Source organism: Vicugna pacos, chromosome 7, assembly GCF_048564905.1.
Source record: "Vicugna pacos chromosome 7, VicPac4, whole genome shotgun sequence".
Taxonomy (NCBI): Eukaryota; Metazoa; Chordata; class Mammalia; order Artiodactyla; family Camelidae; genus Vicugna; species Vicugna pacos.
Window position 1 is genome coordinate 69,540,848 of NC_132993.1, and position 26,305 is coordinate 69,567,152.

Consider the following 26,305-nt stretch of genomic DNA (forward strand, 5'->3'; position numbering starts at 1 on the left):
AGTTAGCTCTGGTCTCCTTATGTTCGCAACCCAGCAGAGCTGCATGCCAGGACCGAGAGATCTGGCCAGTTGGGGCAATGCTGTTAACCTTGTATGGGTGTCAGCCTCCACACACCCACTGCCCCCATGCACCCTAATCTAATAGCATCCTTTTTTTCCCACATGGAAACACCCCTACTCTAGGTTCCTCTCGTGGCGTATTTATGCTAGACCCAGTTCAAGTGTTCAAAGTTGTTAGTTGATTAAGGTTTGAGGTCTTACCCCTCCCAGAGGTTCCAAAATTTTAATAAGGTCTCCTGAAAGCCAGAAATACCGAAGTTGTAAAACTTTAATGACAGTAGTAACTGGGAGAGGATTAAATAATTGGACTCAAAGGGCCCTCTTTAATATTCCTTTTCAAATTATACCACATAGGCAGTTCTGCTTATTAGATCAACCCCTCCCGAAAACATTAAGCTTCTGTTCATAGTAGGTTCTGGGAACTCAGTGTTACCTGTTCAAAAAGAATTTTCTTTTGTCCTTTTGTTTCCAAATATGATGTCTCCTTGGTCCTCTTAAGTAGGGTACTCAATTACATTATAAATTAATTATTATTTTACCCAAGGTAATTTGCCACTGAAGCACTAAAAAACTTTATTGACTAAGGAAACTGTGCTAATTGATTGCCTTCAAAAATAAAATTTAATCTAGATAATTTATTACCATAAAATAACTTATAAGATATTTTATGTACTATGCCGTATCAGTGAATATTAAAGACATGAATGAGGTAACTACAGAATTTTCACTATTGCAATTAACATTATAGGAGTGATAGCCCCTGTTAATCTTGCCCTTGCCAAAGAAAAGTTATGTTACGTGTTAATCCCTTAGTTAATCTTGTTCTGTTTTTTAGTGTTTTCTCTATAACCATTTTAGCCATTTGAAAGCATTTAATAATTTAGGCATAGTATATATGTTTTTATTTCTTATGTGGAAAATCAGACTCTGAGGGCTAAGAAGTTCTACGAAAACAGGCTGAGACTTGATAGCTTTAAACACTTCTGTATCATGTCTATTAATTTGTTATTTTTAGCAATGTGAACTGCAGCCACAAGTGAGCCTCTCTTGATGTTGTTTCCATCTGTTTTCATTACCATTTTTCTTGTTCTCTTTCCCCTTTTGCAAAGTGAGAGGAAATGTTGAAGTGAAAGATTTTACACCTCCCCTGCTTGCCTCTGCTTGCTACTCCCCCTGCAGTCCAATTCTTTAATTGTCCTCTCTCTCTGTCTCTCGCTCTGTCTCTGTCTCTCTCTGTCTCCATCTCTCTCTCCCCCCACTACTCAGAGCTCTGTTTCAGGGTGATAAATCCTAGCAGTCACTAGCCGCAAGCATTCTACAAAATGGCATTATCACTTTGAAGGGTATCTGCCAATAATGGAGGTTAATGCATTTGCTTCCATCCAGTGATAGAGGCTATCTATGGCTGGTCATGGCAGGAAAAGAAAATTGACCTCCTGTTCCCAATTTTATGTGGAATTTTTTTCCCCAGATCAGAGCGATGACCTTGCCAGAAGGATCCAAGTACATGTAAAATCGTATTTGACTTGATGATCGATGGCCAGTTACCTAGGTACGAGCATCTGTTCTGATAAAGCTGGAGGCGGGGTATAAGGCAGCTATATGTTCATGCATTTCACTCTGGCCTCCAGCTGGCACGAGTGATGTTTTCAGAAAAACACTTGATTCTCTGAGGAGATGATTGTCAGTCCTATCATAAAATACAGAAAAAGGACTTCAACTTGAGTGTTATGGCAGAACTTAGGTTTCATTCTTTCTAACTTGCTCTACTTAATGTATTGCTTGTCTAGAGCTAATTTTATACTTTGAAGTTTCTCCAGTGAGTTCTACAAAAGACGTTTAATTTATCCCATAAAAATGTCATCCGAGTTTTCCGTGCTTTTTCTTGTTTATCATCCATTCTCTGTTCTCAGCATGTGGAAAGGTGTTCACGTTTGCCAGGTTACTTGTTTCCTGAGTAATAGGTTTTGGCTTAGGTGATTGCATTATGATTTATAAAAGTCTTGTCAAATCTTGTAGTTTTTCTAATTTTAGCATGACCTAAATTCACATTTTCTCATCTTAATAAGTATGTTATACCAGTATGAAGCTAGAATATATTTGATTTATTACTTCCCCTTTATATTTGAAGCCTATCAAAAATTACAGGAAACAGATCAATAGCAATACATTTGTTTTGTTTTTTTTATACCCATAATTACATGCTTTTTTGACACAAGAAATCAGCAGATGTAAAATTGTATCTTCAGGATTAACTCTTCTTTCCATAGAGCTAGAGTTAATCCTGCAGTTCAAATGATTTGCAAAAACTAACAAATTAAAAAATTCTACAGAGTGTCCTTTGGACACTTCTAGTGATGATCCCATCCACTCCTGTCATCCTACACACAGGTCACTTAATCTCCTGTAAATAGTATATTCAGTGCTAAAGTTGGGAACAAAACACAGATACCTCGACATACTTTTTAAAATACTTTTTATTTTTGAAAACATTATCTCCTCTAACTGATTTGAAGTTGAGGTGTAAGTTTTTGTTTTATTTCATTTGTTTCTGACCTCCTTGTTCTCTGAGCTTCTCTCTGGGGCCCACTTTTTCTGTTTCAGTGTAAACATGGCTGCCTTGAAAGAGCCTTTAGGGTGTGTGAGGCAAATTATGAGAAAAGGCTAAGGTTCAGATTGAAAAACTGCCAACCTCCAAAGTTGTCTGTGGCCGTTTATTATGGGTAAATGTTATTTGAGAAATGCATGAAATATGGGAAGCACCTGTAACATACTCCTCAGGGATTTACCTCTCAGACAACCTATGGGTAATCATGAAGAAGCTATGAAAGTATACAAACTCTCCTGTTATGGTCAAATATACCAAGTAAGCCAAATAATGTACTGGATCCAGGGATACTGACATTCAAATGATGTGTGACCTTAGGATGTTTTCTGTTTCCTAATCTGTGAGATAGGGAGCATTAGGTGTCCACTGTTGGAGGGATGTGGAGGGCAGACACAGTTGTGTCAAGTGGGTATTTCACCCAGGTCCTCCCACACAAGAGCCTTTCTGTGTATTTGAGTTTCCCTTCCTTCCTAGTTTGCAGGGAGAACATGGGTGGTCTTTTGAAGCCCTGTTTGCCTTGTGGCAGGTTGTAAACAGCAGGGTTTTCTGGGAAGTGAATCTGTGCTTCTTGAGGATGGCCAGAAAAGGAAAACAGAAGAAAAATTTGTTAGCAGCTTAGTCACTAAGGCAACTTTTTGTGGAAGAAAGTCATCAGTGAATTGTACACATAGCCCGGGCTTGTCTTCTCTCTTCACTTTCCTCTTAGTTAGCCACATCTGAAGAGAACCCACCTACCCGGGGGGCCTGTTACCTATTAAGAGACTTCCCGTTCACGTGGCAGCAGCTCTGGTAATTGAGGCATGTCATTTAAGAGCAAATAGGCTCTTAGTGGTTGTCTAGCATTTGCAGACCTATCAAATGATGGCAAATAGCACACAGCCTCATTTCTATATCAGATACACATCTACCCGGCTGTATTATTTTCTTTGTCATTATAATGTGGATGAGTCGATTCAGTAGCCATTTAATTAGCAGGATAATCAAAAGATGATAAAGTTGCCCTTCATTCAACCTGGATTTGAAATTCAGTTATTTGATCAGTATTGAAGCTGCGAGGCAGATGTGATATTAATAGAGAAAGTATCCAAATTACACAGTAGTCATTACTTTATGGTAATATGTCAGTCTGGAAACTACATATTTTTAAAGGTGCAAATGTTCCGTGTGTCAGAGTGTCAGATTGCACACTCCTAGCACATCTGGAAGTCATTTTTTTCTTAGAAGGAATGTTTTATAGGATTAAATTATGTGGGTTGCGAGAAGGCTTTATTTTTATAAAGATGAGGCTAAAGATCTTTATGAGAGGTCAAAAGAGAAGGTAGGGGTGTTTAACTCTGATGTTTTAATACCACGTCAAACCACACGCTTGTTTAGAAATTGACAACTATGTTCTTATAAAATGACTACTAAATCAAATAATGAAAAACTCATATAAATCCAAGGTTTAATAGTAGTAGGGAAAAGGTTGAAACAATTTTTTTTCCTGCTATTCTGCTAGTTAGAGTTTAAATTTCAGGGGTGGAGAGGAGGTAGTTTTGCATAATATATTTTAGATTGAGCTTAGAAATTAATGGTTGGTAAAGAAACAAAGCATATTTTTCCAAGGAAATAAAGACGAATATTGTCTTGCATGAAGAGATGGATGCGGCTTGAAAAAAGGACTACAAAATTATTCCAGACTACTGTTGGTAGGAAAGCAAGGTTTTAACTTAAAATACAGACTGATTGTTTACACTGATGATAGTAATCATGTACTTGCAAAATTTCCTATTTCACTTTAAGCTTATATAAGAGCAGCTATGTCCACTTGACAGAATGTAATTAAGAAAGGCTTATTTCTCCAGGAGCAGTTTTCATTCAGTGCTCCTCACCAGTAATTTATCACCTTCAAAGGAAGGAGAAAGAAACCCATATTGGCTGTCCGTTAGGTACTGAGTCATTTGGTTCTTAATAGCAATGCTTCTTATTTGTTATTATCCCCATTTCACACTTGAGGAAGTTGAGACTGACAGAAGTTCATTCATTTCACACACTTTATTGAGTGCCTACCACACAGGCAGTGAGCACTGGCTTGGGCTCTGGGGCTTTCGCAGTGACCAAGCTGGAAACAGTCACTCTTCTCGTGGAGCTTGTTTCCTGTCAGAGGAAGAGGAAAAATCATAAGTTAAGAAAAAAAAAACAGACAAACCACAACCAAGTAGCATTCATGTAATATTAAAATATTAAGAAGAATGATGCAACTGGGGAGTGTCTAGGTGTGAACTTCAGATTCCTTTGTCTGGGAAGACTTAACAGAGACAAGATCAAAATGGCAGGAGGGGCCGGCAGTGTGAAGGCCAGAAAGAGGCACAGAGCAGGCAGAAGGAAGAGTTTCTATTATAATTCTTTTTCTGTACCCAAAGTTGGAAAGGTATTAAAGATCTACTAACCTTATTTGTTGTATCTGCACAAGGAACTCTGGAAGAATACCGAAGAAAGTAGATGGGATTCTACCACTGAGGACGAAGGACTGAGAACTGTCGGGGAAGAGCAAGTCCAAATCTGGGGGATTGAGGGGAGCCTATCTTTGTAAACCTTTATATTCTTTCTGGTTTTGAACCATAAAGTTTTTTCTTTAAAAGAAAAAAGTGAACGGGCCTGATTTTAGCCAGTATAGAAGTCTGAAAAACCTTACCTTTAAAATTAATTTACAGAAGTGAAATGAAGAATGCCAAAATCGGATTTGTGTTGCTTTTACATACTTACATTGAGTTTTACTATCTCTGAAACGCCAGATAGAGCACCCAGTGCAGAGCGAGAGCATGTCAATATATAGTGAATGTTTCACCAAATTGAATTATATCTATTATCCTAATCCTAAACAACTTGAGTTAAAAAAAATTTAACCTTATTGTGTAAAATTTGATGCCTTGCTTTCTTTCGTTTAATCTTTCAGGTCTCTAGCTCCACAGTGCACCTTGCTTTGCTACTATCTTCTCTTCACCTGCTTATTTAAAAAAAAAAAAATGTCTCCAAACCTGCTTTTATTCAACTTTTGCCCCCTGATGGCTATTACACACATCAAAACCAATTGGTATTTTAAAAATAAATCTAGTCATGTGATTGCTCTTAAAACCTTGGAAGGCCTTTCCATTACATTTAGAATAACATGTCCTAGTTTACAAGGCCCCAAAGGAATGGTGAATGACGGACACCCTGTGGTCCCAGTGCAGGGTCCCTCTGGCTTGCAGGCTCTGCTTAGGAGGCTGTTCACATAGGACTTGCTCCTTTGGCCTCCAATGAAATAAAATGTAATTAAATATTTATGAGGCAATCAAAAATAAATCATTAAATCACTGAATTTTAGGGAATAGCACTCTATAGTCTATGATTTTTAAGTTCAGTAACTTAGAAATGTGCACTTAAACACAAACATGTATACCACACAGATAGACAATGGTATGGTATATCCCTGTCCCATGGTAACCTTGGGTTTGGAGGAGTTCAGAGACCTGTAGGCCAGAATATCATGTGTAACACTGAATAATAATTTTTATAAAATATGAACACAAGGGATCCTTAAAATTCTGACACCGTTTTGTTTTTCTTAACCAAGGAAATAAAAGACTGTTTAGTGCCTAGGTTATTCACATGTACATTTGAACTTTTTTCTGCTTTTGTTGGAAGTGGTTTCTGTTTAAAACTGGGAACATCATGGTGCCTGTTGTGAACCGTTGACTTATAAGAAAGATAGAAATCTTAAAGTTCAGAGAGTGCGTGACAGGCCAGCCACAGTCCATTGCTGGAAAGACCAATTAGTCAACCCTGTAAATACTTTAAAAAGTTAATTGCTTATTTCTTTACCATTCTGCTCCAACATTATTACAAGCCATTAGCGAGCATTGATCAGATCTGTCAAAACCATCAAAGCATGTTGTAAGAAACCTTTTCCTTTTGAACTGTTAAGAAGTGGAAGAGAATTTATAACTGTTACCTCTGTATTTTCATTAACAATACTTACTATATGTGTTTCAGTATTTTATTGTTGAATTAACTTTAAGACATCGAATACAAGAATTGATTTGGAAAATAATGAAGGGTTTAAAGTCCTGGATCTCAAGAAGTCACTCGTTTGCAGGTGACAGTGGAACAAGTGTGCATTCAAAAAGAAACCACCCCTCCCTTGGAAATCTACTTTTGTTTAAGAACTGAAAAATAGGTCTCTCTCCTCCCCCATCTTACACACGGACGTGTGGGATTTAAATATATTTTGACAAAGTGAAGAGAACTGTCTCTGACATATATTGATGTCAGTGAGTTTTAAAACTATTTTCCTTGCAGTTTAAAAAGAAAGGCTGCAAGAGGAAATGACTAAACCCTCTGCATATATCTTCATTGACAGCCGATAATTAGCATGCAGCTTAGCAATAATAATTAGTTCCCTCTCGAGAAAATTTCCGGATGAACTCTGAGTTGGCGCATCTCAGTTTAGTCTTGTTTCTTTGTCCACTCCCTCCCCCAAGTAATTCGTGTTATTTTTAGAATAGGAAGAACTCAAGATGAGCTCCTTCCTTTTAACCGAGTCAGCACTGTCCATTATTTGCACTGTGTTTTCTGGAGATTACCTGAGATTAGAGTGTCTTTTGTCCTCCTCTTCCTGTATATTTTCTGATTCTTTCATCTAAGCAGCTTGAAGCACTGCAAAGGGATAAAGAAGTAGCCATTGCCTGGTAAATATGTCAAGTCCACAAACTATAATTTGGAGCTAAGACCACTATTATGACTTAAAATACTGGCTCTAAAACTAAAAAGAGGGAATATTCTTAAGGAAGGAGGATTGCTTTCCACTTGAGGTTTTTTGTTTTGTTTTCTTTTTTTCTTTAGTATATACCAAAGAACTTTCAATTTGTTTTGAAACTCCCTGGCAAATTAAGTACAAGCATTTTAATTTTCTCAAAGAAAGATGTATGAATCTGAAAATGTCACCAGTTGATGAAGCAAAGCAACATGAAAAAGTCTAGTTATTTGAAACAGTTTTTAAAATACAAGTTAAAGGTAATTAAAATTAAACTTGATATTAATCTGAATTTTATTTTTTTAAATCTGAATTTATTGTTTATTGGTGTTGAATTATTTTGAATTGTATCAGTCCCAACCATTGAATATTGGGAAAGCTTTCCATTTTATTTTACGATTAATATCAGACTCTGCAAAAATCTATTCAAGTTCAGACACATTATCATCCCTTCATAGACTAGACTTTTCTTAGTTGCTTCTGTAAGAATTTTTTTATATAATAGGTTTTGGAGTCATTGTTTATAAGGAACAAGCTTTTAACAAGTCAGACAGTCTTTTTGCTCTTTGTCTCTGGGGACCATAACTGGACGTGACCAAGCTGTGTGAATTCACAGTGGTGATAGACACTCCATCTCACATGCACTGTTAATAGCATAGCTCTCTGGTCAACTTATCTTCAAATTTTGGCACCAACAACGACCGAATAACCTTAGCTGTGTGCTGCATCTCTTAAAACCTCTTTTTACATCTAGAAAACAGAAATAGTTATAGGTCCTACCTCATGGAAGTGCCACGTGATTAAATGAGATGATAAATGTCAAGGCCTTAGATAGTATGTGACACATAATGACTCAGTAGGTATTAATTGTTACCACTTTGAGAGTCAGGACTGGGAGGAACAATATAAGGACATGAAGAAATTTGGTTGCATAAAACAAGGAAGCTTTCCCTACCCCTCCCTTTTTTATTTATAAGACATAATTTTGTTTTCAGTAAAATAATACATGTTCACTGGTAAAAATTTTAATAATGTAGAAATGTCTCATTGGCCTTTAGGAAATTCCTGATAGCAATATCGTGAACCTCATTTGTACTGGTTATGGTTATTTTTTTTAAATAGCATTTTAAATGGTATCTCCAAATTCATTTCTTTGTATATTTAATGAAGTTGAATTCTTTTTATGTGAATTAGTTTTTGTCTTCTATGACATGTTCATTTATTGAACAAAGGTAATAATTTTCCTTCCTTCTTTAATATTTTTCCAGCATATTGAAAGAGCAATAATGTTTCCAAAGCTATGCTGTAAATATATACTTTTTTCATTTTTTCTTTGATATTTATTTCTGCATGTTTAAACTTTGCAATTCCATGATTTATCAAACTTTTTTTATCTTGTTAATCACTTTTATGTTTACTATGCTCTTTTTACAAATAATGCGTACATCATTTCCTAGAAATTGCACATGGCTGAGATAGATGAATGCATCTCCACCCCAAAAGAGAACAGAAATGGAAGTATTCATCTCTGTGCAGACAGTAAGGTTTATTCTCCAGTTGTATGAGTGATATTAACAATTCAGTGATCAGAAAGGTTGAGTTAAGTTCAACTAATGAAAAACTCAGATTTTCGTTTTTGGCAAATACTCTTCAACACATAATAAGATAATACTGAACATCTGTAAAACAGGTCAACTGATTTAGTCTATTGGAAATAAAGGTTATAATGAATTTATGTTACAGTAAATTTGTTCATGAGTAGAGACAGACAGGGATTGATACATATGCTTCATGGTGGCAGCTCTGACCCCCCTATAATTAAAGGGTCCACACTGTTTACCACATGGCTTCCACATTTAACCATAGATGGATAATTGATCCCAAAGCAGCCAATCTAGAGGAAGCCACCAATCTATGAATTCTGAACTGTGACTAAGCCAATTAGATTCTGTCCCTTGAGAATTTGAAGGATGCAAGAACTTATTGTCATACAGTGGGAGCTGGGAGGTCTTACAGTTGGGTACTAATGCAGACATATTTGTCCATAAGGAAATTCATAAATAAACCCTGTAGAATTAGTACAGTGAAGCAGTGGTATTATGAGAAGCAAGAAGCAAACATGTCATCTCTTAAGAGATAAATTAACTTTGTGCTTCTATTGATTTTCCAATTACCAAGAGGCCTGGTTTTCTGTACTCAGATTTGCATTACCATGACTTAATTAATCTCTCTTCATTGTAATCAGTGATGTCTTGACAACCATAGCCACCCATAACCATAAAGTCACTTTTGGTAGATTGTGCTTTGATATGACTTCAGTCTGTATTGAGGGACATAATTATAAACAGAGATATGGCACTTGATACCTTAGTTTTTAGTGATGTTTGATGTCCATCGTAGTATTTTTCATCATTCCTATTAAGAGGACCTCAGAAGAAATTCCTTTTAGTCCATAATGTACCTGGCATTACGGGGTGTAATGCCTGTGTTAGGGTTTTCCAGAGAAGCAGAACCAACAGAACAAATAGAGGGTATAAAAGGGGGAATTGGCTCATGCAGTTATGGACAAGTCCCACAGTCTGCCCTCTGCAAGGTAGAGAGTGAGGAAAGCTGGTGATTTAGTTCAGTCTGAGTCCAAACACCTGAGAACCAGGGGAACTGATGATGTAAGCCTCAATCTGAAGGCAGGAGAAGGCTGATGTTCCAGCTCAGTCAGGCAGGAAAAAGGGATGAATTCTTCCTCCCTCCACTGTATGTTCTACTCAGACCCCCAATACTTTGAGTGATGCCCACCCACATTGGGGAGGACAGTCTGCATTAGTGATTTTACCAATTCAAATGTGAGTCTCATTCAGAAATAATGTTTAGCTAAATATCTAGGCAACCCTGATACAGTCAAGTTGACACATAAAATTAATGATCACATCAGGCAATGCTCTTAAGCAACTAATACAGTTTTTCTCTTGTGTTATAGTGATTCTTACTTTGAATTTTGAGAAGCCTGGGATCAATTTGATATTCACTTTAACAATTGAGAGAATGACTTCTCTTAATAAAATTTATTCTAGGCTTCTCATCATATTTTCTTTGTTTCTTTGTTTTCCTTCATTTTAACACCCCAACAACATACTTGTTTGAGTGTATTTGTGTAAGTCATTACAGATCCTTTTTAGAAAAGGATCCTTTTAAAATAATCAAATAAGTGAAAGTAGAAAATTAGAGTTAAATATTAAAGCATAAATATGCACCACCTTTAAAAAAGCTTTTTCTGTTACAGAATGCCTCTTTGTCCATTATTTCAGATATATGTCTGAAGCATAAATATTTACCCATAGTGGATACTTTTAACCTTTCCTGACTTAAAGTCGAATATGATGAGGAATCACAGACAGTTAGGAAGAGCGATTTGGGTCTTAGAGAAAATTAAGGATGACAGTCAGGGTTTATCTTTGTGGAAATGTACAAGAAAAATATAAACCATTGCATTGATATGCTTTGGTTAGTACCTTTGACTCTGAAATTTCTACTGACAAGCCTGAACTTCTTAGGAGTCACTCATTGGCACTGCTCTGCTGGGTGGTGATGGTCAAAGTGGAGAGGTACAGAAGCAGTCAGTGCATGTCTTTCATATTGGGAACATGTTTAAAGAAAACTGCAGTCTATTTATTGGGTCTTTTTTAAACGAAATTCTTTAAAAAAAAAATTGGGGGGGGGGAGGTAATTAGGTTTGTTTGTTTATTTTAATGGAGGTACTGGGGATTGAATCCAGGACCTCATGCATGCTAAGCTTGCACTCTATTACTGAGCTATACCCTCCCCGCCTTGGGTCTTATATTTAAAAAAAAAAAAAAAACAACTTAGGGATTATTCTAGAAAGTGTCTTCATAAGTGAAATGAAATTTCTTAACTTATTGCCTAAGGCATGTACGTGATATTCAGTTTTATGTATCCAAATGTATTTTGGCAGCAATTTCCTCTGAGGCAATATGAATGAGTCAAAATAGATTAGTTCCAAAATGCCTGAAAACCTAAAAGTATTCTCTGATCCGATACTCATTTAAATATATGACAAGTCATAAATGAATATTTAACTACTTCTCTTTAGGCAAGCTTAAATATGAACCATGGAATATTTAGACTTGTTCATTGATCACTCCCTCCATTTATTAAGCTTCCAAAAATACGGATATAGCATCATACTTTGATAGACTCTGTAAAATATGTGTGGTTGAGTTTGTTAATTTTTTGACAGTGTTTTATCACCTCCATTTTAGAAATGCAGTTTAGTCAAAGAATTAAGGATTTGGAAGGTAGAAGGTGATTAATATGAGAGGAAACTAATCTAAGAGGTTAAGCTGTTATTCAGGGTTACACAGGTAGTTAAATGGCAAAGCCAAGACAAGAACCTGGTTCCCCAGAGTCTCAGTCTACAGGATTTTCATAATGACATATATATCTGTGTACTTTGATTATCTTTTTTTTTTTGGTAATTTGAGTGATTTTTCATTGTAATAGTGTACATCTGTAGGATAGTCTTCTATTTTCTGGACACCTGACTTTCTTCATAAGTAAAATAAAGGACAGTGCTAATTCATAATTCACTGTGATGGGAAAAAATTGATAAATGTGAAGGTGATAAGAAATGAACATTTTAAAATCTTGCCATTTGTTGAATGTTTTCCCTTTGCATTTTCCATGCTACATCTCCATAGGAATATGAGTTCATCTTTATGATCTCATGGCATAGACTTGGCCATAGAGATAGGAAGATGGGTCAAAATAAAAGGTGATATATTGGAATAAAATAAGTTTTATGAGTTATTGCTGACAAAACAAATAGGAACTACCACCTTTAGACTACAAAAATTATAGTAAGCATAGTAAGTATTGCAGAAGTTGGCAAGTCATGAAAACAGTAGAAGTTGATATCTAGCGCTCTAGGGTATACAGAAGTAATGAGGTCCTAATGACCTCACTGGGAGAAAGCAAGGTCATCTCTAGGTGGAATTCATTCATGGAATGCCTCCTTTACTAGTTGAGCTGCCCCTGATTCCAATTCATACCTTTTAAGATGGGCACAAAATACTCCACTGTGGCAACACTTCAGGGTAGGGCCTTCATATTTGATTCCTTTTATGACCTCCTCTTATTTTCCAACCATCGTAGTTTCCTAAGCTCTGTACCTTATTGTGTCTGGTAAATCTGTAGTTGAGAGACCTGTTAATTCTAGCTAATATATAACCATTCTTTGATCTATTGAATCTTTTCAGATAATGATTTCATTGTATGTAACATTTGGGGAATTTTAGCAACCTATTGGAATAACTGGGCACTCTTTTCTGGAAAATAGTGTACTAGCAGCCCTGATGTAAAACTGTAAGTGATTACATATAAAGACAAGGTGTAATGGCAGTAGACAACTTTGATCTATATTTTTGTTACGGTATTGAATGCCTAAAATATGTATCTCTTGCTGTTTGTGAATGCCTAGTAAGAAAAGAACACAATATGATTCTATCTTGACAGAATTGCTAAGCAGAAAAAATTTGTCTTCCAGTATTCAAGAACCCCAAATCTCTCAAAGTCCTATTTTCATCCTCCCTAAATAAAGAACATTATTATTATTCCCAGCTCTGCCTCAAAACTTTTCAAAAATACCTTTATTTAGGTGAATAGTCAAATGATTCAATATCACAAGTTTTACCTTTATAAATTAGACTTTGATTTTAGCAGGATTGATCATTTTAAACTAAAAGTTTAACCCTTCTTCACAGAACTTTGGGAATGAACAGTTTCAGAGTAGAAAAATAGAATTTAATACATTCACAATAGAGGAGAGAAGAAACTTCATTTCTCTTTTCTGAGAAACAGACATTGTAAGAGTGGGCAAAATGCTATAGATTTGTCATATTTCATGTTGCTGTCTGGATTTGAGTGTTCTGGGTACCAGTATTCCACATTCTCTGTTAGATGCATTAGGAATTGACCTTTGGAAGATGATGCTATCTTATGACTTGTCCGTATTTCCCAGGGAGCCTCTTCAGAAACTCTTCAGTGTGCAGGGTTTCATAATGGGGCGAATATTCTCTCTCATCATCAAAGGCTCTCACGTGTCATTTACCAGCCATTAATACTGAACTTCCATATGCAATTAAATACCTTCAGCGAACAAACATACACATAGGAGAGGTTTGCCAGATTCTGACTTTCTAAAATTAAATGTATATTAGCTAAAACAAATAATTTGTAATTCCTGAAGTAGGGATGAATACACAACACCAGCCAAGATCACAGTGATAGAAAGTAGATCCCCAGCAGTTTTATCAGTCATTCCCACTGTCCTGAATGCTATCACGTGTTACCCCATTGTATTAACACTCCTGATAGTTTCCAGACTTGGGCAATTTGATTTTGGATGTGACTTTCAAGACCAGTTCCAAGTGGAAACATTCTTTCTGAGGTGGTGTTTAATCTGGAGTTAAATGGACTTGCTTTGAGAATATTTATTGTAGACTTGGGATTTGTTTATACATGAGGAGTAAACATAAAAGTCATAATAAAATGAAATTTTCGTTTAACACTTTACAGTTTGTGAAAAATAATTCTTTCTGTATTTAAAAACATTAGGAATATTTACCTTGCATATTAAGTTGAATTGACATTTTTAGATTCGTAAACTTATAAAAGATTTTAATTTGTGCACATTAAAACTTATTTCTAGTTACACTCTATTTTTTACATAGCGAATAAATATTTAAATAAATTTTTCCAGTTTTATTGAGTTATAATTGATATATAACATTGTATTAGTTTAAGGCTGCAGCTTATTGATTTGATATGTGTACATATCAAGAAATGACTACCACAGTTTAATATCTGTCACCTCACATAGAATATTTTTATTTTGATGAGAACTTTAAGATCTCTTAGCAGCTTTCAAATACACATCTAAGTATTGCTGTTGTACTGTGTATTTATAATCTTTTTAAGTAATTTTAAAGGCTTTATATTTATGATAAAATGAATTTTAATTACACAGTATGAATAGATACGAAAATAGAGCCATGAGAAACGTGCTATAAAGGTATTTGTATTTTCTTTTGGTTGAGTGTACATTTTGTTTTGAATTTCAGAACTCTTGGATCTAAACAGAACATCAGTATTTCATAGCCCTTTTGGATTTCTTGATCTCCATTCCATGTTGCTGGATGAATATCAAGAGAGACTCTTCGTGGGAGGCAAGGATCTTGTGTATTCCCTCAGCTTGGAAAACATCAGCAGTGGCTATAGAGAGGTATGGAAACAGGACACTAGATTCCAGGAGAGAAAGAAAAGGAGTAAAGGGACCATCTTCTTGCATGTGTGTTATTTGGGTTAGTCTTTTCATTGTCTTGGTCACTTTAACATTCTAAGTGATAATTTTATTGAAAGAAATAAAATATTCCTTAAAAATAGAATCATTTTGAGGAAAGCTTGTAAACCATTGAGAATGAACTCTTCTGGTGCACCGCTGATCTCTGTGTCCCCAGAGGACTTCTGACTGGTGCATTGGGCGTTCCTCTTGTGTGGGGATAGCCCTGTCACCACACCCGCTGTCCCGAGGCCTGAGCTTGGCACATGCTGATTTACCAGTAGTCCTTTTAGGCTTTGTTACTCCAGAAATCCCAACCTGCAGAAATATGGATATGTCATCTCAGTACAGGGAACTCATGTATTCCTATTGGTAAGATCACTGATTCCGGAGGATGTGCCTTAAACCTGAAGGATTAAAGTATATTAAAATAAGCAAACACCCAACATTTTTGAGGAAAGGTTAACTATGATAAGAAAAGTCATTCTTAAAATCTGTGCTTATACAAAATTGAGTTAAGCTGATGTATTTTCAGGCCTCCATCAGCCCTACATGAAACATGCAGAAATATTTAGACCATAGTATATTTGCCATAAATATATATATTACCTACTTCGTTTTTCTTTATAATTCATTTTTATGTTTGTCAAAGTGAGCAATGTCTGTATTTTTTAAAGTCATTTTAAAAAAACTTAACGATGAGAAGCAGCGCCACCTCTTCCCTGCCAGTTCCTAATTCCTAGAGGAAATCATTTAAAACTCTTATTTCTTCGGATTCCTACCTCCAAATGTCAAACAATTCTTAAAAAGAAGATTTAAAGAAACTTTTCCTGTGACTTTAAAATACTTTAGTAATATGTGATAACCTTTCAAAATGGTGAATAATGATAATATTAATTAGTAAACCAAAACTAGTCATAAAAACAAAAATCCCTCTGGATTGTTGTGCAAAGTAGTTTTTTCTTTTAGCACCTAAGAATTACTGAAAAAATATTTGTACAATTTACCATATTCCACTAGAAAAATGTATTTCTTTGTTCATATTTATTAGACTTATTTGTATTACCATAAAGAAGCAGTAGCCATGGTACCTTTTATTTGTGTTTCTTTATTGGTTGAAAACTTGTCCTCATTCTTTTCTGATCAGTATTTCATTTCTGGAATGAAGTACAGCTGATCAACAGTTACTTTTTTTTTTTTTGGAAACTTGACAAAACAAGACAATGTATAATTTTATATTTTGTCTTATTTCGACTTAAGTCACAGATATGAGACCTTTTGAAAAGTAGCAGAATGTAATAGCAAAGAACACATCTTATAGCCAGATTGCCTGTATCTAGATCACCACTTTGTGAGATGAGTGATCTTGGTCAGCTTATCCCATATTCTCTGTTTCTCAGTTTTCTCATCTGTAAAAGAGATAATCATAGTGCTTATCTCACAGCTTTTATAAGATGATTAACTGAATTATTAATTGCCTAGAACAGTGCCTGAAATGTAAATATCATCCAAAAGTTTGCTCTCATGGTTGTTACCTTAACTAGACATAGACTCAGCATGCGATTCCTAGGTACTGCCATTTCTTGCTAAGGTACAGGAGTACCGTATATTTTTAGAGACGGTTCAGCTAAGTTCTAGAAACATTCATGGAAATATGAAGCAAGCAGAAATTAATAAAATAGTCTCAACCCTAAAATAGTTCTAACGTAAAGGGGAAGATAGAGACATGCACATCTGTCATTGTTAGCACAGTTTGAATAGAACCATAATAAAAGCCCTAATACAATGCTTAGACAGTGTACACAAGCTGGGAGTTGGGGTTTCTGGAGGAGATATAATTCAGAATTGGACTTTAAATAATAGTTGGAATTTTGGTTCACATACATGTTGGTAGTGGAACACAGTGAATATGGGGAAGAAGGTCAGAAATTTTTAGAGCAGTTGGAAACTGACTTGGCTGAAGTAGTTAGGTGAGATGGGGCAGGTGGGTGGGAAGAGGGTAGAGTGAGAGTTAAGGGTGGAAATGTGGCTTAGACCAGATCCTGAAGAATACTGACTACTATGCTGTTTAAACTTAATCTTCTAGGCAGCGCAGGAGCCAGTGGGAAATTCTGAATACGTGCATAACATGATTAAAATTGTAGTTCAGTGTGGTTGCTTGAGGAGCAGCATGTTGGGTAAATGGAAGGAAGAGGAGAACAGGGCCATGAGGCCAGTCAGTAGCAGTTAAAATATGAAACCAGGCCCATCTGTCTTAGAAGCCTGTGGTCTTTCCACAGTCTAACGGCGTTGAGAACCAGGCTACTGCTTTGGTGTGAACTTCAGGTCTCCCAAATCGGTCTTCAGTGTACCTACTGTTAGTTTTGCCTTTTGTTATGAGGTATTTCTTTCCTCTTAGTTTTTTCCTTCTTTTATTTTTTTAATTCAAGTTTAGTTGATTTATAGTGTCTTGTTAATTTCTGGTATACAGCATAGTAATTCAGTTATATGTATGTATATATATTATTTTTCATTTTTTTTCCATTATAAGTTATTACAAGCTATTGAATATAGGTCCCTGTGCTATACAGTGGGATCTTGTTGTTTGTCTGTGTCGTATATAGTAGTGTGTGTCTGCTAATCCCAAGCTCCTAATTTATCCCTCCCCTACTTCCCCTTTGGTAACCACAGGTTTGTTTCCTCTTGGTTCTTACTCCCTTTGCATAACTACAGTTTACCTGAGTAATGGTTAACAAACTAGTGCAACAGTTAGTTGTTGGTGACAGTAGTGGGGAAAAACCAGTGACTAGTACAAGAAGGAACTGCCTCTCCCTTGTTTACTATGCAGAAGTTAAGAGCCCCAGGAGACCCCAGTATTCAGCCACAGACGAGAGATGAGTAAGCCACTGCCTTGCCCCTCTGTTAACTCGTAGTCTCATAATAGTGATCTGGTGTTAAGTATGCAGAATACTTGTCTATATTCTGTCTGGATAGCCCCCTTGCAATGTGTGTACATTTGAGATTTAATAAGACTTCCTGAAAAACAGAACAGAATTATTCTCTGGAAGATACCAATAGGAGTTTGGATATAAAATCTTCTTTTCTTTTCTCATTTCATGAAGAAGTCAAAAATAGAAATGTTTATTTATTTAAGCTATATTTTATAGGACTTCATAGACTATTCCATATTTAGTAATACATTTTCAGTTTAACAAACTTTCATAGTTTTTCTCCAAATTTCTAAATTTTAGCTTTTTTTCTAAAATTATTCTCACCACTGTTATTTTAAGCTAAAATTACACTACTTAATTTGGGTATCTATAAATAAATCTCATTCACTTCTGCTTGTAACAAAATTTATACTTTTCTCATTTACTCTACTTTATAGAATCCAAGGTAAAAATATTCTTGTATTTTAGAATTTAATTTTTTATTAAGTGGGAGAAAGGCTTAAAAATGTAATTTGCATATAAATAGCAAGTGGTTTTTTTACATTAATGATAGCAATTTAGTAAATTTCATCCATTAAAAAGGGCATGCACCAGGCCAAAAATGTGCCGTTAAAAATATCGTTACAATTCAAATGCTTTGGAGTATAAACATTTCAAGTACAAATCTTTTCTATAGTCCAGAAGATTATAATTTTGGTATACAAAGTGCTTGAATAATGACAGCCATTATAATTAAGTATAAAAGCTTAAACAGTAAGGAGGATAATGTGTGTCAGGTTAAAACTACTGTTTATAAACCATTAGGGCTCTTAATGTGTTAATTCAAAATATATTTTCTTGATTCTAATGACATTTATAGGACACGTTGTTAAAGTATATGTTGATGGACACTGGTACTGTACATAGATGTAATAGAAAAGAAAAACTAAAACAAACATTTTTATTAGAAAACTAGAATTAGGAAGAGAATAATGGCTGAAGTTATAGAAGTGTCTTAGTCACATTCCATGAAGAGAGACTTATATTAACTGGATTATTTTATTTAATAATTTCTAATAAAAAAGGAAGTAATGTTTTTTAGACAGCTACATTATTCCTTCTTTATTCATTTGTTTCTGTTCTCCACAATCTCCGAGTATCCTAACATCTTGTAACAATAGAATTGTTAAGTCTTTAATCCTGGTATAATTATGAGACTCGGTAGGGAGTCCAGAAAAAAATTACTTTGTAATGTAGTTTTTATTTTATTTTACTTTTCTCCTTTGAGATATGCAGGAGTAGTAAATGCATTGGGACAATTAAATTACATTGTAGGAGTATTGTGATGAAATGATGTGTATTTAACCTCTTGCTTTTTGTACCTATTTTGGTGCAGAGAATTTGGAAATATCGTTACACCCTGTTGTTTAACTGCCTTTAAAAATGTTTTATGCAGCTAAACAAATAGCTAAATTTTATGGGTTTTTGTTGATGCCCTACTCTGGAGCAGAACTAAAAGGCATCGTGACTGCCAAAACAAATGAAGAAAATCATTTCCCTTACTGTCTTGGCAGAACATTTGTACTTGATGGCTTTAAAATAACTTGATTTCCAGTGAGATCGTTCTCTTATCTTTTCTCTCCTGAGTGGACATTTGAATGCAGTCCTGAGCCTGGTGAATTTTGTTAAAAAACAAAACAAAACAAAACAAACTCAAGTAAAAACAACAACAAAAACAAAACTTGAGTGAATCTATGATGATATTGTTCCTTTGGAGAGCTCCCATGTGTTGGACCTCACAGTGGTGAGTACTCATAATGGAATATCCTACCTCTCTCCCTTCCATCCATCCAGAGTACTCTGGTTAAGACCCTTTACTTTACTCTGCTCTCAGAAATCCTGCCAGTCTTTCAAACTTGCTGAAATCCTACAGGATTTCCTCCCTAATTCAACTGGAAATTACTTGTCTCAATTACTTGACACTGATGGCAGTACGTTCATGTCAGCAAATCTCCCCCAGTGAATTGACTGTGCCAAGAATGTGATAAAGATACAGTGATTGATCCAAGTCTGTCAATAGGCAAGGAGTCAACAGTGACTGCACTGAAGGCCTTGTGCCAGGTAGGCATTTTAGGGATGTAGAAATAAGTCACTGCCTTGCCCTCTGTTGACTCGTAGTCTGATAATCAGAGAGCTGGAGTTAAGTACGCAAATCTTTATAGTCATAGGTAGAAAAAGTAACAAAGGCAATTTCAAGAATCAAAGGAAGGAGAGATACTATCTATTAAAAAAGTTATCGGGGAATATCTTGTAAGAGGTGCCTGAAATAATGACTTCATTAGTCTTACAGCAATTGCCACTGAGAGGTTTGCTTCTAGAAACAGCACACGTTCTGACAGTCCTAGAAAAGCCATATATTGTCTCCACCAGCACATAAGGCATTTTCTTTTGTTTGTGTTGAGAACTGTAAAGAGTCTGAAATTGTACCTGGCTTTTAAGACAAGTTAGCCTGTCATAGTTTCCTGGATGCTGGCAGAAGACAGATTTCTGAGCCAGAGACAGAGGACTCACTCACAGCACAGCAGGCGGCATGAGCCTCCTGTTTGCATCACTTGCCTTTTTCCCCTCAAGTCCCACAGCGGGTGGGCACAGCAGCCTAAAGAGACATACACACAGTGAATGTGTGTTGTACCCACTTAACCTGAAGCTCAGAAAACTCCCAGTCTTGTAAGAGGTCTGCTCTCAAACCTGTCCAACCTTTGCCCAGAGGGAGAATTTGTCTTTATTATCCAGGTCAGGAAACACATCTTCCATTTGCTCTGAGGAAGATTCAATCTTTGTCTTCCAAGGCAGTTTGCAAAGAATGTGGAACACAGACTGTCAATAAAGTGTAGAAATGGTCAAGAGAATTGCCCCCCAATAATGTGTTCAAATAGTCCTGGAAATAATGGTTATGAAGCAGTGATGGAGGGGAATGTGAGATAAGATGTTGAGGCTGGTTTATTGGCTGGATGCTGTTTCATCATTAAAAAGCTGGACTTTGGTATATTTTTCCAAAGAATTGATTAAGTTATCTAATACTTTGAAATTGTAGAAACACAGCTTAAAGGTCATTATTCTACATAATGAGGAAAAATGTGTAAGAAGGGATGCTAATATTCTAAGAAGAAAACCCCTACATCTCGTAAATTAAGAGTGTTAAGAATATAAAGCATTATTCTGAATTACAGATGAGGTATTCTCTAATTTAGTCATATCAATACGCAAATAAGCCATGAAAATCTTAACAATGATAGATGACCCTAAAATAAATTTGTGTTTTGTGTTACACACACACACACTTTAGCATATCCTTTTGCATAATTCATGCACCCAGAGTAAAATTGTAATTCTGAAACCAAATTAAATCTCAAATTAAAGTGGATTTTTGGAATCATCTGAGAAATCCTGTCACTCAGTGCCTGAATTTTTTCCAAAATAAAGGAGAAGTAAAGTTTATAAGTTCTGCGGTTTCCCTCCTAGGATCCTTATTCTATAGTGATGTCAGTGACTTCTTAGGACGATGCAAGGCTGCAGTGGAACTTGACCTTATTTTTATGCGATATCTTTCCTATTAAAGGTTATGAAACCTACATGATCCACTGTTAGATTTACTGCTATAATGAAGAACATTGATTGTAGGATTTTTTGTGTGTGCTTTTGGCTTTTTAGTTTTCTTTATAAACGTGTTCTTTCTTTGTCTTCTTTTCTGCATCACAACATAAAAAATGTATTTTATATGTGTTTTTATTTAAAACGTATATACTCTAGAAAGCAAAAGAACACTAGGTGCAGAATATTGTTAGTAAGAAACTTTTGGGGACTCATTATGCTAATAAGAACATCAAAGTAATATCATATGCCTGTAGTTGAAACCATAGAGTGCTTACTCCTATAATAATAAATACAATTCTAAAAGGATCATCATAATAGAATGCTTTTGTCACCACTTTTATAAATCCCCAGTATTTTTCATGTATTGGGGCTTAGATCTGGCTACATAATGTATAAGTTAAAGGCTTAAATTTTGACCATATTTGGGATTCAAACATGTATATCAGATTTCAAAGAGTAAAATGCCTACAGGGGCCAGTCAGGTAAAAGAAAGTCAGAAGCACAGCAGAGGGAGCCTGTCCCACTGCAAGAAGATGTCAGAAATTTTTGAATGTTGAGTAGTAATTCAAAGATAAATAAACTGTGTCCTCACTAAGTAAAAAATACCTTCAGTCAGCAACATCTATAACCAGTTCAATAACCAGAATGTTCTTCTATGCTGGCAGAAGACAGGATAGGATGATGGTAGGCAGAGGGGTGGGAGATACCAGGGAGAGATGATAGGAACTTTCGGGAGCAAACACATTGCCATCGATAGGAAGAGAGTCTGGCTTACTGGCCAGATATACATAGAGTTTCACAACATAAATATTGACACTGGATAGGAGGAAGCTGTACCTCAATCTAGATCCTAAGGCTCTTACGCATCTTGAGGAGCAAGACTATTTTTAGAAGTACTATTAATATCTTAAGAGGCCCAGTCTATTCTCCTGGGAAATTTCTGCTCCTTTGCCGAAAATGTTAACTTGAGAATGGAAGATGATTGCCTACAAAAAAATCCAAAGAAGTGTTGTTGTTGCATGGCTTAGAGCAGCCATAGAGGTAGGAGAGGAATAGAGAGCTTCTTAGGAGTCCTGTACACCAGTACATGTGGATCCAAGGTGCAGGTCTTTGGAAACAATGAAGAAAAAGCAATGGGTGTTCTGGTGAGAGCCAGCATCGCTCAACTTAGAATCCATCACCCCTGACCAGCAGAACCTGTGAAGATGCTGCGTCACCATGAGAAGGTGATCCTGTGGAATTCTGAGAGACACACAAGAAGAGGGGTTGACTCAGCCTTTTCAGTTGGGCAGGGAGAATGATTGATCCAGCAATTGTGGGGATAAACTGTTAACTAGGAGGCTCAAGGTCTTGAGGCACAGGAAACATTGGCGAACTTACCAGTTGCTACAGTTACTTAAGCGGACCGTATTCCTTGATTATTAGCCATAGATCTGCATTGTGGGGTTGGACAGAGAAGTGGGCATTTTTTTAAAAAAAGCTCCCACACAATACTATTGCTTTGGTAAAATTCTGGTAAGAATGAAATGCAATGTTGAATCCGAAGTGCTTAGTATAAAAATTAGAAAGCTGAGAATGCCAAGTGTCAGTGAGGACTGCTGGTGGAGTATAAACATGTCACCACTCTGGAGAGCAATCTGGTGCTACATTAACAGAGTAAATATATGCTTTCGCTTAGACCCAGTAATTGTGCTCCTGGTTATACATACCAGTGATGTTCTGATACAGATCCCAGATGGACATGTACAAAGATGTACCATTGTTGGATGTGGTGGAGATTTGTAGATAACTGGCGTGTCCATCACTGGCAAAGGAGATAAGGGCACATGGGGGAGCCACAGAAATACTACAATATTACAAAGCAGTTAGAAACAACAGACTGTATGTGTATATAGGGCTATATATGGGGATCTTAAAAAACCTAGTTCTTAGTGAAAAAGATGAGAAAAACTTTACATAAATTAAAAAATACCATTTACATAAATGAAAGAGACACAAAAAGCAATATATACTTCATAAGAAAATATGCAAATCACACACAAAAAATTGTTACTGTTCCCAGTGACAGTTGACAGTGATTACCCCCTGGAGGGATGCAAGTAGAAGAAGGAAGGGAGGAAGCCTAGGAAGTAAATAGGTAATTAAAATATGAGAGGGACCTTTTAAAACCAAAAATAATAGTGAGTCATGAGTTGAATAGTGTAACAAACTCAAACCTCCACAAGTGAGTTTATAAAGTAAAAGAAAGAAAAATTAGAACAATTTCATGCCGCGCCATCTGAAACCTATGCCAGTCGTATGATTAATCCTATAGTTTAAGCAAAAAGGGGAACAGAAGCAGTTGGAGAAAAGAAAAGGATAGAGGAAACAATTTCTTTCACTGGGGGGAAAAAAAACACTTCACAGTCAAAAATTGTTGGAATTGGGTAAAAAGTGCCTACTGATTTCTGCCTGTGGCTCCAGCAAAGTGCTAGGCACTACTGGAGGTGAAAACACGGTATTTGATATATTCTCTCACTTCAAGGAAGAAACCAGAAAATTTGAAATATAGCAAAGATTTTCTGAAATCCGGTGGGAGACTGGTAGAGTTAAACAGTGTTTTTAAAAAATAATCAAAGATGTTGGTGGTATATTATGAAGTGAGCCATTATAAAGAGTCATCCGTTTATTCTTTTATGCAGCAAACGCTACAGAGAGTCCATAACACCAGGTTCTCTGCTGAATGGTAAAAATGGAAAGGGAACTCAAGGAGGTGCCTGATGTGGAGGGGCAGACAAGTGCAGGAGGAAGGCTGGACAGCGGAGGTTATGGCAGGTTAAGTGCAGAGCAGTGCTGGTTGATGTGTGGGTGGCCTCTAAAGGCCTGAGACTTGAGATGAGCCTTCAAAGAGATTAGAAAATAATAGCTTAAAATAAAAGCTCAAAGATACGTGTTTTAATTTTGCAAATGATACTGGAAAGAAGATAAAGTCTTGCTTGATACTCTCGAAGAAGAAAATAGAACCAACAAAAACAGACCAAAGTAAAATGTATTGAATTACAGAAAACAATGAATTGGTTTTTTAGTGTGATTTATTTTTATATGCAGTTTCATAATAGTCCATTATCTTTTCTTTCAGATACACTGGCCTAGTACAGCACTGAAAACAGAAGAATGCATAATGAAAGGAAAAGATGCTGTAAGTATTATTCATTGTAAATTAAACAAATCAGTTATATTCCTGGTCAGTCACAAAGGACTGAATCTCTAAACTTTTATTTGCTTCTAAAAAGCACATAGGCAATTTGTTTCAGGAAGAAGAGAAAATATGCCTGTACATAAATGATATATGCATATGTATTTTCTATATATATAATTACTTAAAAATTAATTTCATTGTAGAGTTTAATGAAACTGAGATACCATCTAGATCTTGGTTTTTATTTTGTCTTAATATATTGTAATCAACTCAGATTTATAAATTCCTTATAGTAATGCTTATTTCGTATGTATTTGGGAGAAAAATAATTTCAGGCAGTTTCTTAATTTAAGGAAAAGCTAAGCACATTCTTTGTGAGATTTCATTGCACTGTGTTTAATAAATTAGAAACAAACTAAAGGAGAGAAAAGAAAAACTTTGAAAGACGATGGCAAAGGCAGTAAACAGACTTTACCTATTGCAAATGTTGGAGGATGTCTCCTTCTGAAAGAGTCATAATCTGTTTCTCCATAACATCCCTGCAGCGTGGGAGAGGGAAGAGGTGGTACAGCAGCAGCAGCCCTGCCAAGGGTGCTGGCACATGAGTGCAGGGACTTGACAGATGCTGGGAGTAGCTGGCTGACGACACAAGTCACGACTGTGGAGGAAGACATCCACATCTCTTTTGGAAAATTAACTCATTTTTCTTTTCAGTAAGAAAAAGAAAAAAAAAATTACCGTGTAAGAAAGTAACACACATCATACCAACTCCTGATTCTCTCTAGCAACTGGGTAACAGCCAAGGAATGAGTTAAGACATTCTTGCTGCCTTAGTCTACAGCATGATGCTGACTAATTGAACACATTCAGAGGCTGTGTCAGTCTAAGCGCAGCTGAACCCAGATGTGGTTTAATTGGCTCAGTCAAGATGTGATGGTTTCAGGAGATGAAAAGCATGTGCTTATAGCAGTATGCAAATAGAATATTTTTCTCATCTGATTGATCAGATTTTCCCAATTGTATGCGTCATCAACAGAATAAGATGCTGCCTGATTGGGAAATTGAAGAAATCTGTGTGCACCAGATAATTAGTTCAGCAGTGCCTTCCTTGTTCTTACATATCTTACATAATCTGAATCACTTATAATGAGATGGTTTTGCTGGCTTTTTCATCCTAATACTGTTATATGAGAGACTTTGAAAATTAGAATCTGTCCTTATAAAACATTACATTTACTATTGTATGTATTGGCACCAAAGTAACATTTAGCAGTAAAAGGGCTTAGTATTTTTCTCATTTTTTGTAAATGAATTAGCAATACCTAATTTGCCAACAAGGAGTTTGCTAGAATTAATTTAGTCAAGTTGGTTTGAAGCATTTTTAAATTTGTTGTCATTCAACAGACTCATCTAGTGACTTATGTATTAAAACTTTGTTAAGCATGGAGTATGTCTTAGGTACTGTGTTTGATTAACTGCAGAATACAGAGATGTGTAAAATCAAGACTCTGTTCTTGATAAGCTAATAGTTGAATCCCAGCATAGGCAGACTAGAGCTCTGGGACCATGTGTGGCCTGCCATGAATGAAGTTTGATTGGAACACAACCACATACATTCCTTTTTGTATCGCCATTGGCTGCTTGCATACTGTTGCTGCAGAAGTAAGTAGTTACAACAGAGAGTGGATGGCCCATCAAACTAAATATACTTACTCTCTGGTCCTTTATAGAAAAAGTTTGCAGATCCCTGGACTGTAATCTTAAGAGTAAT

The 26,305-nt window shown here is 35.9% G+C and overlaps 1 protein-coding gene across 3 annotated transcripts in view; it reads left to right on the forward strand.

The window, feature by feature from the left end:
* SEMA3E (semaphorin 3E) overlaps positions 1-26,305 on the forward strand; it is a 308,842-nt gene that overhangs the window by 195,025 nt on the left and 87,512 nt on the right. For all 3 annotated transcript variants that reach the window (XM_072965116.1, XM_006211742.4, XM_072965117.1), the window contains 2 exons: positions 14,576-14,736; positions 24,475-24,534. In XM_072965116.1, coding sequence (XP_072821217.1) covers positions 14,641-14,736; positions 24,475-24,534 — 156 coding nt within the window. In that variant the 5' untranslated portion in view covers positions 14,576-14,640. The remainder of the gene's footprint in view (positions 1-14,575; positions 14,737-24,474; positions 24,535-26,305) is intronic.